The 15,138-nt window shown below is 46.9% G+C and overlaps 1 protein-coding gene across 1 annotated transcript in view; it reads left to right on the plus strand.

The window, feature by feature from the left end:
• The first annotated feature begins 8,027 nt into the window (after window positions 1–8,027).
• Window positions 8,028–15,138, plus strand: part of LOC309559991 (uncharacterized protein) — a 217,167-nt gene continuing 210,056 nt past the window's right edge. The window contains exon 1 of the mRNA XM_082263472.1: window positions 8,028–8,306. Coding sequence (XP_082119598.1) covers window positions 8,198–8,306 — 109 coding nt within the window. The 5' untranslated portion in view covers window positions 8,028–8,197. The remainder of the gene's footprint in view (window positions 8,307–15,138) is intronic.

Raw genomic sequence — 15,138 nt, forward strand, 5'->3', positions numbered from 1 at the left:
AATCGTACTCATAGGAGCCGGTCGGACTGATCAGGGCAAAGATATCTGCAGGTTTAAAGCCCATCTGCAGAATCTTATCAACCACAGCTCTCCTATATGGCGGAATACCTTCGCCTTCCCATCTGAGCTGTACCACATTCCTCCTTTTAAATAATGAGGAAGATGAAACATTTCCATGCTCCTTCCCTGCTTGCACCCCCCTCCCAAACCCTTCAGCAGCACCAGCATAGGTTTTCCTCCCAGAAACATCAGCAATTACAGCATTGTCTTTAGACACAACCACACCTGATGACAAGGAGCCTGAATCAACCCTTGCAGTCTTTGGAGCAGCAGAGACAAGACCCACCCCCTCCCCCTTCTCTGAGCACTCAGCTGCTTTCCTGGGTTCAATCACAGCCTTGTCTACTGCAGACTCCAAAAAAGTTATAGTACTACTGCTCCCAGCATCTCCTCCACCATGCTCAGGAACAGCCACTGTATTTGGTCCAGGCAAAGCCTCTGCAATGTCCGTGGTGCTCCTCTCTGCAGACTCTTCAACCAGAAACACACAGTTTTTTCCAATTTTCTCACCACTTGCATTTAAAAGTGGAATTTTTTCAGCAGGTGTATCAGGTTGCACTGCATGCTGCACATTGTCTATGGGTGTGGGCTGACAGCCCATAGCACTACAACCCTCAGCAAGCACACTGTCATTAAAGTTCACATCACCACCTTGCACACACACTGTACCTGCTTTCTGTGTTACCTCTGCAGTGTCATGGTTAATGGCGGGATCAAACTCCCTCCTGGATGTTGCAGGCTTAATGGTGAATTTTCCTCTCTCCACAGGTCTCTCTCTCATAGGGCGAGGAACGATATCCATCTCCTCATCTGGGGAATCTGCAGAAAAATGGAACTTTCTTCCATCCAAAGGGGATTCCAGCTCAGCGACGAACTCCAACATGCCAGTACCCCCCTCAACCTCCTGCTCAGATGTTCCACATTGCTGCTGCAGAGGGAGGGAGACAGAGGCCTCTGCCATTGGGGGCTCAGCAGATGTGTGAGGTGTCGAAGAGCTGGGCTCATCCTCCGGGCCCACTTTCTCACTCTCTGCTGACTCTGTCGGTACCTGAATCTCCTCACTGACTGGGTCACTCTCCATGCTGGAAACGGCTCCTCTCCTCATACGGCTGAAATGCTCCTCATTCCTGTATTTCTCCTGAAGTGCTTCACAGCTTTCCTTCAGAGAGCTCACCAACTCTTTCTGCTTCCTCAAAGCTTGCTCCAAGTCCTTCAATTCAGGCCTCAGAGCCGGTCTCTTCTTACTGTACAGTTTGGCACAATACAACTTTTTCTTTTTAAATTCTACTTTCAAAGTTGCCAATTTCTCCTCCTCTTTCTCAATCCGCCTCAGCTTTTCAACAGTCCTCCGTCTAAAGGTAGATAGGGATTCACCCCTCCTTGGGCCGAGCTCCATGTCTTCCATAGTCTCAGGCCTATCCAGGGGGCCCCCGCCAGGGTCCTCCCCAGGATCCAGCATCCTTCCTGGGGCAGAGAAGCAACTCTAGCCCCTGGCTTCTGGAAGCACACGAGCTAAGGAACCAGCAACCTCACACCTCGCTGTCAGGGAGTGGAATGGCAGTTTCCCACCATCCCTGTGCTGAGTTCCCGGGTCTGTACACCTGCTGTGTCATTTATGAGGGGGTTCCCACCATCCCTGTGCTGAGCTCCTGGGTTTGTACACCCGCTGTGCCCATAGTGCTCATTTATCTCTTGAGCAGTGGCTGCTAGGCATTTAGGAGGTGATACTGCCGTCTCCTGAGCGCCCCTTTTTTTCTGAAGTGGGATTTTTCTATTGAAGTTGTGTTGCAGTCCCATCTATTTGAATGGGTAGTGGTTGGCAGTGGTACTGTCTGCCACATGGGACGTGACCTATATATTTAGCCAAGCCACTGGCCGTTTGTCCTATACACATGTACAGTAAATGTTTACATGCATATAAGCGTAAATTACTGACCGCAGATTTTTCAATTTTTTCCTGCAGATCTGTACTGCAAGTTTACCGATCAGAACCTTAAAAAAAAATGTTTACTGATAAAAATGTCGCTTTTTTGCGGCCATGTGCATGATCGCGTCGGAAAGTCAATGCCAGCGCATCATCAGGTGACATAACATAGGTGGTATATAACATATAATACACAACAGATATTACCAAGCCTTGGTCAATGGCTGTTAACCCCATCCACTCCTAATACCAAATGTAAACATGCATCAAAACGCATGTCAGTGCACAATGGTAACTAACGTTGATGCATAACAAAGCACCTGCCTGCCTGACGAAAAACTCACCTCTATGCACACACATAGATCTAAGGCTAAGTTTACATTTGTGCATCTGTATTTTTATTTGTTTTTGTGCTTTTTTGTATCCCTGTAAGTCACAGGTTTCAAGCACAAGGCCCGCCGGCCAAATGCGGCCCCCCAGCCCATTTCAAGTGGCCCTTGCACTTCTCCTGCAGCTGCAGCACCCCCTTGTCTCTGCCACCACCTTGTCTCAGTAGTCGGCAGCAGAGAGGACAGAACTCCTTTGCCAGATCCAGCGCTTCTCTGTGCAGCTGCAGAAAGGCTCGTCGTTGCCCACCCCCCCTCCTTCTCAGCATAGAGGAGGGCAGAACTCCTCCTACAGATCCTGCACCTCTCTGTGCCGCCACAACACCACTCCTCTGGTCCTCCTCCAGACCCTGTACTTTCATCTTCCCAGATCTACCCGCATCTTCTTCCTGGCAGCAGCACAAGGTAAGGGGGTGCATTGTGATATAAGGAAGGGTGGATGACTCTTGACTTCTGATGGTGGGGGGCTCTTGACATCTCATGTAAGGGTATAAGGGGGTGTGGGGTGCTCTGGACATCTAATCTTACAGATATAACTGGCCCTTTGAGGGCAACCATAATGCTGATGTGTCCCGCAATGAAATTGAGTTTGACACCCCTGCTGTAAGTACTGTGCAGTTCTGCATTCAAGCTCACATGCGTTTGCAATGTGCGCATTTGTACTGCATTTATAAAGCATTATGCATTATACAGCGTATAATGTAAAGGCTTTGTCACACCAGAACACCATGCAGGAAACTCGTGTTTCTGTGCGTGTTTTTTTTTGCACCGCAAGGGAATGCACTGCCCTTGCTAATGTGTGCGGGTGCCATACATTTTGAGTGGCACCTTAAATGCATTGTAAAGGAAATTTGTACATCCTGTACATTATTGTATTTTATTTTGTATGTATTGCACACTGCACTCATAGTGCACACAGCATCTAATAATGTTTTCATTACATGTTTGCATTTTTTCGAGTCCTGATTAGAATTAGCCTGCCTATGTTACGCCCCTTGTTACCATAAGGCCACGTTCACATGTTGGCATAGCGGATCACGGGCAGAATCACTGCGATTCTGCCCGCGATCCAGAAGCATTGCAAACCGCGGGACGCCTGTGCGTTGCCGTTGATTTGCAATGGCACCCCAAATGCTGTGCGATGTTGCCGCGATTTCCGCCTGCCGAATCGCTGTAACATCGCGCAAACAAAATCGCAGGTCGCATGACGCCCAGAAAAGGTGACAAGAGCTTCTTTGGGGCATCACGCGACCCGCGATTTTGTTTGCGCGATGTTACCGCGATTCGGCAGGCGGAAATCGCGGTAACATCGCACAGCGTTTGGGGTGCCATTGCAAATCACGGGCAACGCACAGGCGTCCCGCGATTTGCAATGATTTCCGGATCTCGGGCAGAATCACGGTGATTCTGCCTGCGATCCGCTACGCCAACATGTGAACGTAGCCTAAAAGTACAATTGTAATATTAATGTGATACCTACGTAATCATGTGTATTATAAACTTCAATTACATAAAATATAACAGGACAGTTATTTTTGGAAAGATGCTGAGGGTAACTTTTTGTGTCTGTTCCCTACTAGAGTAGTTATTATTAATTTGGAACCACTAATCAATATAAGGATAGGAGTTGCCTAGCTATAAATTTACAGAACATGCATTTAGATACATGCGCACCTTTGCAGTCAACAAACCGCATGGTACTGCGGTATTATGCTGTTTGGTGCGTTGAGATTTTAAGGGCTCATTCAGGTGCAGTGGAATGCATTTTTGAATGCACTCCAACTGCCATAGGTGTGCGCAGCCTATTGCATTAGAGTGTGCACCCCAGATGTATTAAAACATGGACGGTGTCAGTAGAGTAGTGGATGGTGTCAGTAGGGCATTGGATGGTGTCAGTAGAGCAGTGGATGGTGTCAATAGAGCAGTGGATGGTGTCAGTAGAACAGTGGATGGTGTCAATAGGAGAGTGGAAGGTGTCAGTAGGAGAGTGGACGGTGTCAGTAGGGCAGACAGTGGACGGTGTCAGAAGAGCAGTGGACGGTGTCAGTAGAGCAGTGTATGGTTTCAGTAGGGCAGTGGACGGTGTCAGTAGGGCAGTGGACGGTGTCAGTAGGGCAGTGGACGGTGTCAGTAGAGCAGTGGATGGTGTCAGTAGGGCAGTGAATGGTGTCAGTAGAACAGTGGATGGTGTCAGTAGAGCAATGGATGGTGTCAGTAGGGCAGTGGACGGTGTCAGTAGAGCAGTGGACGGTGTCAGTAGAGCAGTGGACGGTGTCAGTAGAGCAGTGGACAGTGTCAGTAGAGCAGTGGATGGTGTCAGTAGGGCAGTGGACGGTGTCAGTAGGGCAGTGGATGGTGTCAGTAGGGCGGTGGATGGTGTCAGTATGAGAGTGGACGGTGTCAGTAGAGCAGTGGACGGTGTCAGTAGAGCAGTGGACGGTGTTAGTAGGGCAGTGGGTGGTGTCAGTAGAGCAGTGGACGGTGTTAGTAGGGCAATGGGTGGTGTCAGTAGAGCAGTGGATGGTGTCAGTAGAGCAGTGGATGGTGTCAGTAGGGCAGTGGATGGTGCCAGTAGAGCAGTGGATGGTGTCAATAGGAGAGTGGATGGTGTCAGTAGGAGAGTGGACGGTGTCAGTAGGGCAGACAGTGGACGGTGTCAGTAGAGCAGTGGACGGTGTCAGTAGGGCAGTGGACGGTGTCAATAGAGCAGTGGATGGTGTCAGTAGAGCAGTGGGCGGTGTCAGTAGAGCAGTGGATAGTGTCAGTAGAGCAGTGGACGGTGTCAGTAGAGCAGTGGACGGTGTCAGTAGAGCAGTAGACAGTGTCAGTAGAGCAGTGGACGGTGTCAGTAGGGCAGTGGACGATGTCAGTAGAGCAGTGGACAGTGTCAGTAGGGCAGTGGACGGTGTCAGTAGAGCAGTGGACAGTGTCAGTAGGGCAGTGGACGGTGTCAGTAGGGGAGTGGACGGTGTCAGTAGAGCAGTGGACAGTGTCAGTAGGGCAGTGGACGATGTCAGTAGAGCAGTGGACAGAGTCAGTAGAGCAGTGGACGGTGTCAGTAGAGCAGTGGACGATGTCAGTAGAGCAGTGGACAGTGTCCGTAGGGCAGTGGACGATGTCAGTAGAGCAGTGGATGGTGTCCGTAGGGCAGTGGATGATGTCAGTAGAGCAGTGGATTTGTCAGTAGGGCAGTGGATTTGTCAGTAGGGCAGTGGACAGTGTCAGTAGGGCAGTGGACGATGTCAGTAGAGCAGTGGACAGAGTCAGTAGGGCAGTGGACGGTGTCAGTAGGGCAGTGGACGGTGTCAGTAGAGCAGTGGACGGTGTCAGTAGAGCAGTGGACGATGTCAGTAGAGCAGTGGACGATGTCCGTAGGGCAGTGGACGGTGTCAGTAGAGCAGTGGACGGTGTCAGTAGGGCAGTGGACGATGTCAGTAGAGCAGTGGACAGTGTCAGTAGGGCAGTGGACGGTGTCAGTAGAGCAGTGGACGGTGTCAGTAGGGCAGTGGACGGTGTCAGTAGGGGAGTGGACGGTATCAGTAGAGCAGTGGACAGTGTCAGTAGGGCAGTGGACGATGTCAGTAGAGCAGTGGACAGAGTCAGTAGAGCAGTGGACGGTGTCAGTAGAGCAGTGGACGATGTCAGTAGAGCAGTGGACAGTGTCCGTAGGGCAGTGGACGGTGTCAGTAGAGCAGTGGATGGTGTCCGTAGGGCAGTGGATGATGTCAGTAGAGCAGTGGATTTGTCAGTAGGGCAGTGGATTTGTCAGTAGGGCAGTGGACAGTGTCAGTAGGGCAGTGGACGATGTCAGTAGAGCAGTGGACAGAGTCAGTAGGGCAGTGGACGGTGTCAGTAGAGCAGTGGACGGTGTCAGTAGAGCAGTGGACGATGTCAGTAGAGCAGTGGACGATGTCAGTAGAGCAGTGGACGATGTCCGTAGGGCAGTGGACGGTGTCAGTAGAGCAGTGGATGGTGTCCGTAGGGCAGTGGATGATGTCAGTAGAGCAGTGGATTTGTCAGTAGGGCAGTGGACGGTGTCAGTAGAGCAGTGGATGGTGTCCGTAGGGCAGTGGATGATGTCAGTAGAGCAGTGGATTTGTCAGTAGGGCAGTGGATTTGTCAGTAGGGCAGTGGACAGTGTTTTTTATTTTTTTACAATTTTTTAGGAGCCCTGTTGGGGGGTTTTGGTGAAATAGCAGGGGGAATCTGCGCCACTCAGGGTGATTAGGGTGTGCCCAGGCACATCCGGCACACCCTCTGCTGACGCCTATGCCAACTGCATAGACAGTCGAAAATCCTGGTTATCCTGTGAGCATAGTTTGCACTATTGAAGTGCAGTGCAGTGAAAAAAAAATAGGGCATACTGCAGTTTTCTGCACCACAAATGCTCAAAAAAAGCATGCAAATCACAGTGCACATAAAAGCCCAAAGAAAGTGCAGGGCAGTAAGAAAAAGTACAGCAAAATGCATTTTCTTCACTGAAAATGCATAGAAATGCATGAAAATACATGAAAATGCACTGCAACGCAATGCAGTGCACATAAAAGCCCAAAGAAGATGGAAGCGACTTCAAAGGAAATGCACGCTTAGGAAAAATGCACGGCAAATGCGCGTAAAAAACATGCATCAAATGCAAATCACTGCTCACGCAAAAATGTGCAGGAAACACTCAGTTTCTGGTGTGAATGAGCCCTTAAAGTTGTGTCTGCTGTACTTTTTGCACGTTCCCACATGTCTGGCAGCCCACTGAAATGAATGAACTGTCAAAAACGCACTGCGCAGGAATCCGCAAAAACACAAATGCGTGAATGCACGCGTTTCTTGGGGAAAATGGCCCTAATTAGCCCTTATGCATCCTTCATGCTTTTTTTAAATGTGTTCCCATTGCATTTATGGGACCACAATGCACCAAAAGAAGCGCCAGCTCCTTTTTCCAAGTCACACGGAAATGCATTACATAGGTGTGAATGGGCCCCATAAACAATAATAGGATTCCTCTTATAGTGCATTGTCATGCGATGACCGAAGCGCAATCAAGCACAAATGAGGTCTAAGCGATTCCGAAATATTATTGCATCCTGAGCGTAAGTGTAAAAATAGCTCATTCTGGGTCTTTAACTCAAGGAAAAAAAAAAAGCTCTCCTCCTAATTAATAGTAAATATTAGTTTGTGAGTGGCGTGATAAAGACAATTAGGCGTCTTTTCTGTAGAATGTGAATCCTTGTTGTGTCCACAGGAGGAAGAGTGAGGAATTTCACATGCGGGAGGGAGAGGGACGGGGAAAGGTGTGCTGTGCCCAGATGTATGGGGAGAGGCTGGGACAAGGGGAGAGGGACCATGTGGGAGAAGACAGATGGGAGTGGAGAGGGGCTGTGACACCGAGCAGTGACAGCTGACACCCAGGGACACAGGGTGATGGAGAATGGGAAGGTAGAGGCAGGTTAGGTGACAACCAGGAGAGGAGAAGTGGCAAGGAAAAGTTCTGGATATTGCTAATTAGTGCCATTCGGAAGGAAAGGACTGGAGGTTAGGGGTGAATAGAGGGGAAAGTGGGTGAAAGTGGGTGTGTTTAGTGAAAAGGGATCTTAGAGAGGGTCTCACCTCTGGCACCCCCCTTCACTCTCTCCTCCTCCCCTCCCAGCGTTGGGCAGCCCTCCCCTCCCCTCCCCAGGCTGTCTGCACATGGTGTAAGTAGTGAGTTTTCAGCAGTAGCTGCAGCCTGTCCTCTCCTCTCCTGTCCTGTCCTGTCCTGCTCCCTTTCCAACTCGCTCCTGCTGATCCTGCGGCCCTCCTCCTCTCCCCTCCCTTCCCCTTGTACCTGGGCATCATGCCCCGGCCTCAACGGCAGCCCAGGAGATGCAGGGTCCCCGGGGTGCCCCCTCTCTGCAGCCTGGCGCTGCTCATCCTCTGGCAGCTGGTGAGGACCCAGGCAGCAGGTAAGACTGGCATGCTCCATGCCATTTCTTGGGGGGCAAACTATACCAGGGAACTTCATCGGCATTTGGGTTGCATGCAATGTATAGGTATGCAGGTGGTGATGGCACCTGGTGGGTCTCAAAACCAGGGATTGACAAAAGTGCCAGGATGTAACCAAAAACTGCAGGTTCTGAGATAGCACTTCATTGGCACTATGGACCTTTTTTGTCTATTATGGGATCTTCAAGGTGTCAGTTCTCCTAAACCTGCAGGTTCTGAGATGGCAATCCATTGGTTCTGGCACTCAAATAATCCAATATTGGCACTCCAAGGTGCCACTTCAACGACTGCACCCAAACCTGCAGGTTCTGAGATGACAATCCATTGGTTCTGGCACCTTAATAGTCCAATATTGGCACTCCAAGGTGCCAATTCAACGACTGCATCCAAACCTGCAGGTTCTGAGATGGCAATCCACTGGCATTGGCACCTAAATAGTCCAATATTGGCACTTCAAGGTGGTACTTCACCAACTGCATCCAAACCTGCAGATTCTGAGATGGCAATCAGCTGGTACTGGCATCCAAATAGTCCAATATTGGCACTCCAAGGTGTTACTTCACCAACTGCACCCAAACCTGCAGGTTCTGAGTGGCAATCCACTGGCACTGGCACCTTAATAGTCACTCCAAGGTGTCACTTCACTGACTGCACTCAGACCTGCAAATTCTGAGAAGGCAATGAGCTGGCATTGGCACCAAAATAGTCCAATATGGGCAATCCAAGGTGTTACTTCACAAATGCACCCAAACCTGCAGTTTCTGAGATGGCAATCAATTAGCATGGGCACCTACATAGTCCAATATGGGGCACTCCAAGGTGACACTTCACTGACTACACCCAGACCTGCAGGTTCTAAGATGGTAGTTTACTGGCACTATGCACCTGAATAGTCCATTATGGGTACTCCAAGGTTATAGTTCTATGTTGAGCTTTTTACAAGGGTTGCATTAATGATGTATTCTGCAGTTTATACCCCGGAAGCAACTCTAGAGCATTTTGGAAGCCAAAAAGGAGCTGTCAAAATAAATCAGGTTTTTTTTTAACCATCTGAAAGAACTCTCTGAAGCTTCAGGAATAAAATCTATGGATTATGCCATCAATAATCACCAGTTGCTTACATTTATTTTTCACAGGCAAAAGGGGTGCAAAATATAGATAAAAAATTGCAATGTGATTGTTTTTACAATATGTCTGTTAAAATGTTTCTATCTGCAGCATGTCTCAATATCTGTCATGCACTGTCTTTGTTTAAGTCAACCACTGCCAATCCTGCAGATGGACAGATCTGGTTAGAAGGTCCAGTTGTTGATTTTTAGGAGTATCACCCAAAGGAGACAATTCGAGGATCCCCTGTACCCTCAGTCTCCTGATGGTCTCACAGGATGCTCCTAGGATAGGACTCTCGAATTACAGGACCAGCACAAACCACCTGCTGTGGCTTCCTAAGCCCATTCTTTTCGGTTTTTGGTTTTTGGATGCGATCCGAATGGTTCTTGAACTCTGTATATTTAGCTGTGTTTAAATTTAACCTTAAAACCACTGACTGTGCGGTTGGCCAGCTTGTATGAGCTCCTGGGAGATGCTTGCATATTTTACTGTGCAGCCTTTGATAAATGAACACTTCTCGTAGCTTATTTGTGCATCAATCTTGCTTAAAGCCTTTGAGGAAAGATATCTCAAAAGCCAAAGTTATGCACTTGTTTAAAGCCAGGGACTGAGAATAAGAAGGGTGGCCAAGGGATAAGAATCCTCAGCAATCCTCAACAGGGTTCGTACATGTTGCGTCTTTTCTGCCATAAATGTAAGTCTTTAGACCAGGGGTCTTCAAACTTTGGCCCTCCAGTTGTTCAGGAACTACAATTCCCATCATGTCTGTGAATGTCAGAGTTTTACAATGCCTCATGGGATGTGTAGTTCCGCAACAGCTGGAGGGCAGTAGTTTGAGGATCCCTGCTAGAAAATTCCTATGGTGTCATACTGTCAACTTTTTTATTAAAATTGAGTTGCAAAGTTAAGTTTTATTGTGCCAAGTGGCTGTAATATAGCAGTATACAGCCTTATAATTCATGTCTATAGTGCACATATGATTTGATGGAAGAAATGCACCTCTACCTACAGCCAATGCCCCAACCACCACCTGCGTTAGCTTCCTACACAGCAGTGTATTGTGGTGTTGGGTTAGGTATGTCCTATGTATAGCAGCATGCTTGTGAATAGTGGTGTTTGTACAGGTCCTTGTGTGTGTGGTGTGCAGGGGAAGCAGGCGCACAAGGAGCCCAGGTAGGAGCTCCAGTCAGGGGACGTGAGGTATGACTTGCAGTGTGGCCCCCTCACACCACGCTCACTCATATCTCACAGCAACTGGTGCGTGCAAAGGGCATGTCTCCCAGACGTATTATCATGGCATATGCTCCTGAAATTTGGGGGAGGGGGGGATCTGGCCCTCATTTTCCAAAAAGTGGGTGACAGTGCTGCACCAGATGGGCGTGGGCAAGCTGTTGAGAGGCCCACCTGATTACGAGAATGAAAAGGGTTAATTTTTTTGAAAAGGTTACATTTCTTGGGACTTTCTTCCTAAACAATGACTTTAGAACAAGACGTTGACAATTTAGAACCCTCATCAGTTAAAGGACTTCAAATTCCAGCATGGCCTGTCAACTGGATGCTTGCAAAGCATGCTGGGACTTATAGTCCCATGGTGGCAATAGGGCCTTTTTTTTCAGTTATAGGGTTATAGAATTGATTGATTTCTATACTGATTTATTAAAACTGACTTCAGCTTTGGAAATCTAAAATGCACTTTGATTTTGTTGAGTTCTTGACATTTCGTATTTGATTTTCAAAAAAAGAAAGTCATCATAGCAATCCAAGGGGCTTCCAAGGCAGAAATATTTGGACCAAAAAAAAAAAAGCCTTCTTAACTTTTCCCTGACGTCTTCTCCCTGAGCCTAACAATGAAGATATTTTATTGTTTGACTGGCCAGATTGTGCTTTTTTTTTTTTGTTCTTTTGGTTTGTTTTTAATGAGCTCAGCACTGGCTGATGGAACAAGAAAGCGTTTTATTGAGAGCTCAGAAAATTCCATGAAGGCAGAATCGAATCGCAACTGCACGAAATCATATAAAAGGTAGCGGCTGGCTGGCAAGCAGGCACGCTCTCTACGAGATGGAGACTTTTCGTCTGGCTATGAATTCCGTACCAGTTACAAAATAAAAGGGCAAAATCCTACAGAAAGTAACAACACATAATAAAATATTGCTCTCAGTAGAGGTGACAGTGTGCGGGTGGAACAGAGGAAGCTTTGGATTAGAACAAAGGTTCTTTTTTTAAGCAACAGCTTCCAATCAGGGATGGCAGCTGGGAACGGAAATCTGTTTGACAACATCAACACTTAAGATATTCCAGTTGGAATACGGTAGATTGGGAGAAGAGGTAGCATCGTCCACTCAAGAATTTTCTTTAGCAACCCAGAATTAATTAACCTTGGTATGAAACCAAGATGGGGCCAAGAACTGTGACTAGAATCTGGTGACAGAAACTTAATGAAAGCTGTTTATGAAAGAGTTTCTTGGCACTCGAAAATTGGGGGCACCTAAATTTGTGTCCTTAAATTATTAGGACATAGATTTGCTTTGGCACCCTACATTCTTTCCATGGTAGCATTTTCAATGCTAGCATGGGTGTTATAGTATGACTTCCTTTGAGTGGCGTTGCTTATAGCTGACATTTGGGTTTTTTGGTAGAAAATAGGGGTTAGGTTTTAATTTAGAATTAGGGTTAGGATATTAAGTTAAAGGGTTGCACTGTGGGGTTAGGTTGTGGTTGGATAAATTATGCTTTAGAGGTAAGGAGAGGGGATAGGTAGAGACAAAGTGTAAGAGTGAGGTTAAGGGTTACGTTGAGGGGTTAAGTTGTAGTTCAAAAGGTTAGGGTTTAGGGGTAGGGGTTTGGTTGTAGTTGGATAAGCTAGGGTTTAGTGCTAGGGATAAAGTTTAGGTTGAGCTGTTAGGTTATGGGCAGATAAGCTAGGGTTTACAGTTAGAGATGAGGGTTAGGTTAAGATAAAGTGTCAGGATGAGGTTAAGTGCCGGTTCACACTAGTACGACTTGCCAGGCGACTTGTCAGCCTGGCAAGTCGCGGACCATCGCGGTCCATTGTGCAGTACAGGAACGGTTCTAATAGGAGCGACACAAGTCGCTCCAACTTAGAAAAAGGGTCCTGTACTACTTCGGGGCGACCTGGAGCGACTTGCATAGACATTCATTTTATGAAGTCCGTGCAAGTCGCGCCGAAGTCGCGGTGCACACGACTTCACAGGTCGCCCCCGAAGTCGTGCCGCTGCAGTGTGAACCGGCACTTAGGGTTATGTTGAAGAGTTAGGTTGTTGTTTGATAAGGTAAGGTTTATAGCTAGGGGTAAGAGTTAAGCTGAGGTTAAGTGTCAGAATGAGGTTGAAGGTTACGTTTAGAGATTAGGTTATGGTTGGATAAGCTAGGGTTTAGAGTTAGAGCTAAGGGTTAGGTTAAGATACAGTGTCATGATGAGGTTAAGAGTTACATTGAGGAGTTAGGTTGCGATTAATTGAGTTAAGGTTTAAAGCTAGGGGTAGGAGTTAGGCTGGGGTAAAGTGTCAGAATGAGGTTGAAGATTACGCTTAGTGGTTAGGGAATGGATGGATAAGCTAGGGTTTAGAGTTAGAGATAAGGGTTGGGTTGAGATGGGGGTGTCAGGATGAGGTTAAGGTTTACCTTAAGGAGTTAGGTTGTGGTTAGATAAGCTAAGGTTTGGAACCAGGGGTAAGAGTTAGGTTAATATAAAGGATGAGGTTGAGGGTTACCTTGAGGAGTTCAAAAGGTTAAGGTGTCAAGCCAGGGGTAGGTTTTAGGTTGAAATAAAGTGTTAGGATAGGGTTAGGGGTTCAATTCTGGGGTTATGTTTTTGTTGGAGAAGTTAAGGTTTAGAGCTAGGTGTGCGAGTTAGGTTGAGGATGGGGATAAGTTAGGTTAAGAATGAGGTTGAGGGTTACTTTGAGGATAGGGATAAGTTAGGTTAAGGATGAGGTTGAGGGTTACCTTGAGGGGTTTAAAAGGTTAAGGTGTTAAGCCAGGGTTCAGGGTTAGCGTGAAATAAAGTGTTAGGATGGGGTTAAGGGTTACATTCCAGTGTTAGGTTGTGGTTGGAGTAGTTAAGGTTCAGAGTTAGTGATGTGGTCAAGAAGGTTGTGGTCAAGAAGAAGTCACTCAATTTTAATTTTTTTTATTAACGTGGGCGGCAATATTACATTTTCTATGACAAATATGTATGGGTGATTAGAATCTACTCACATACATTTTTTTGTTGCTAAAAACTCGTCCATAGAAAGATGTAGTGTCAATGCTTCTGTGCCAAAAGCAACCACGCCAACTTTCAGAAGCTGCAAACTATATAATGCAATGGAAAGGGGTTAGTCTAGGACAGAGACAGTATGGCGTGACTTATAGTGGCTTGAAAACCAGTAATGAGTCCAGGAAATTTCAAAATATGTTGTAGCTTGCAGCTGGGGTCCTTTCAAGTCTACAGACTGAACCTCATCAAGAAAGTTTTAGGTGACTTTTAAAATTGACACCCCCCCCCCCCACCACCCCACAAGTCAACTTTTCTATTGAACTGTGAGGGGAAAACCTCTTGTAAGGCTCCAGTGTCAGAATGTTTTTGTTCCCTCTGTCCCTTGGTGAGTTCTCAATGTTCGATCAATGCTCTACTGTCCTCGTTTCCCTACCTGTTCAGTGGGTGCCAGCGGAGGAGGAGGAGGCCGGCCGCATAGTTTGGAAGAGGTGTCAGTTGTTACATCGAAAGGCAGTGGAGGGGGTGATAGGAGTGCAGCATGAAAGCAGAGACTGTTTAAGTGAATAGGGACTCTAGATGTCCTTATTTCAAGGAAGAGAACGATGTGTCAATCACTCCACTGTAGGGAAAGTGCCTTCTCCAGTGCTGACCAGACCACACTTGTCTTACAATAAGAGTACTATAAGGTATAAGAAAGACAGCAGTGTGAACACAATTAATACATATGGTGTCATATTTTGTTTGTTTAACTAACCCATAAGCCTATCTTGAATGGAAGGGAGTGCAGTGCAATGCAATATGAAGACTTATAACTTTCAGACTGAGATAAATCCTATATATGAGCCTCAACCAGAATGCAGCAGTTTGCTGTGATTTTAATGTCCATTTTGCTAGTATGGGTGTATGGGGAGGTTAATTTACGAAAACTGCATGGTGCAAAATCTGGTGCCGCTCTGGATAGAAACCAATCAGTTTCCAGGTTTTATTGTGGAAGCTTAATTGAGCAAGCTGAAGCTAGAAATAGACTGGTTACCATGCATAGCTGCACCAGATTCTGATTGCACTAGTTTTAATAAATCTCCCCCACTTTTTTTTTTTCTCTAGGGTGTCTAAACTATGGCCCTCCATCTGTTCAGGAACTACAATTCCCATGAGGCATTGTAAATCTCTGGCATTCACAGACATAACTAGGCATGATGGGAATTGTAGTTCCGGAACAGCTGGAGGGCCATAGTTTGGACATAGCTGCTAGCACATCAAGGCAATTATCATTGTATGGATGTTGGAGTTGGAGTGTATGGAGTTGTCTACAATGAAAATGTATAAAACTGCCTAAAAATTTCCATCACTGAATAAATTTAAATCATTGCTCCATTGATCTTGTTGCTTATTGTTAGAACTGCACCATGGGCACCTAAGTCCCAGCACTGTATGTTGTGGTGTCAAATGAATGTGGCCTTACG

Source organism: Pelophylax lessonae (genome assembly GCF_965119305.1).
Source record: "Pelophylax lessonae genome assembly, chromosome: 7".
NCBI lineage: Eukaryota > Metazoa > Chordata > Amphibia > Anura > Ranidae > Pelophylax > Pelophylax lessonae.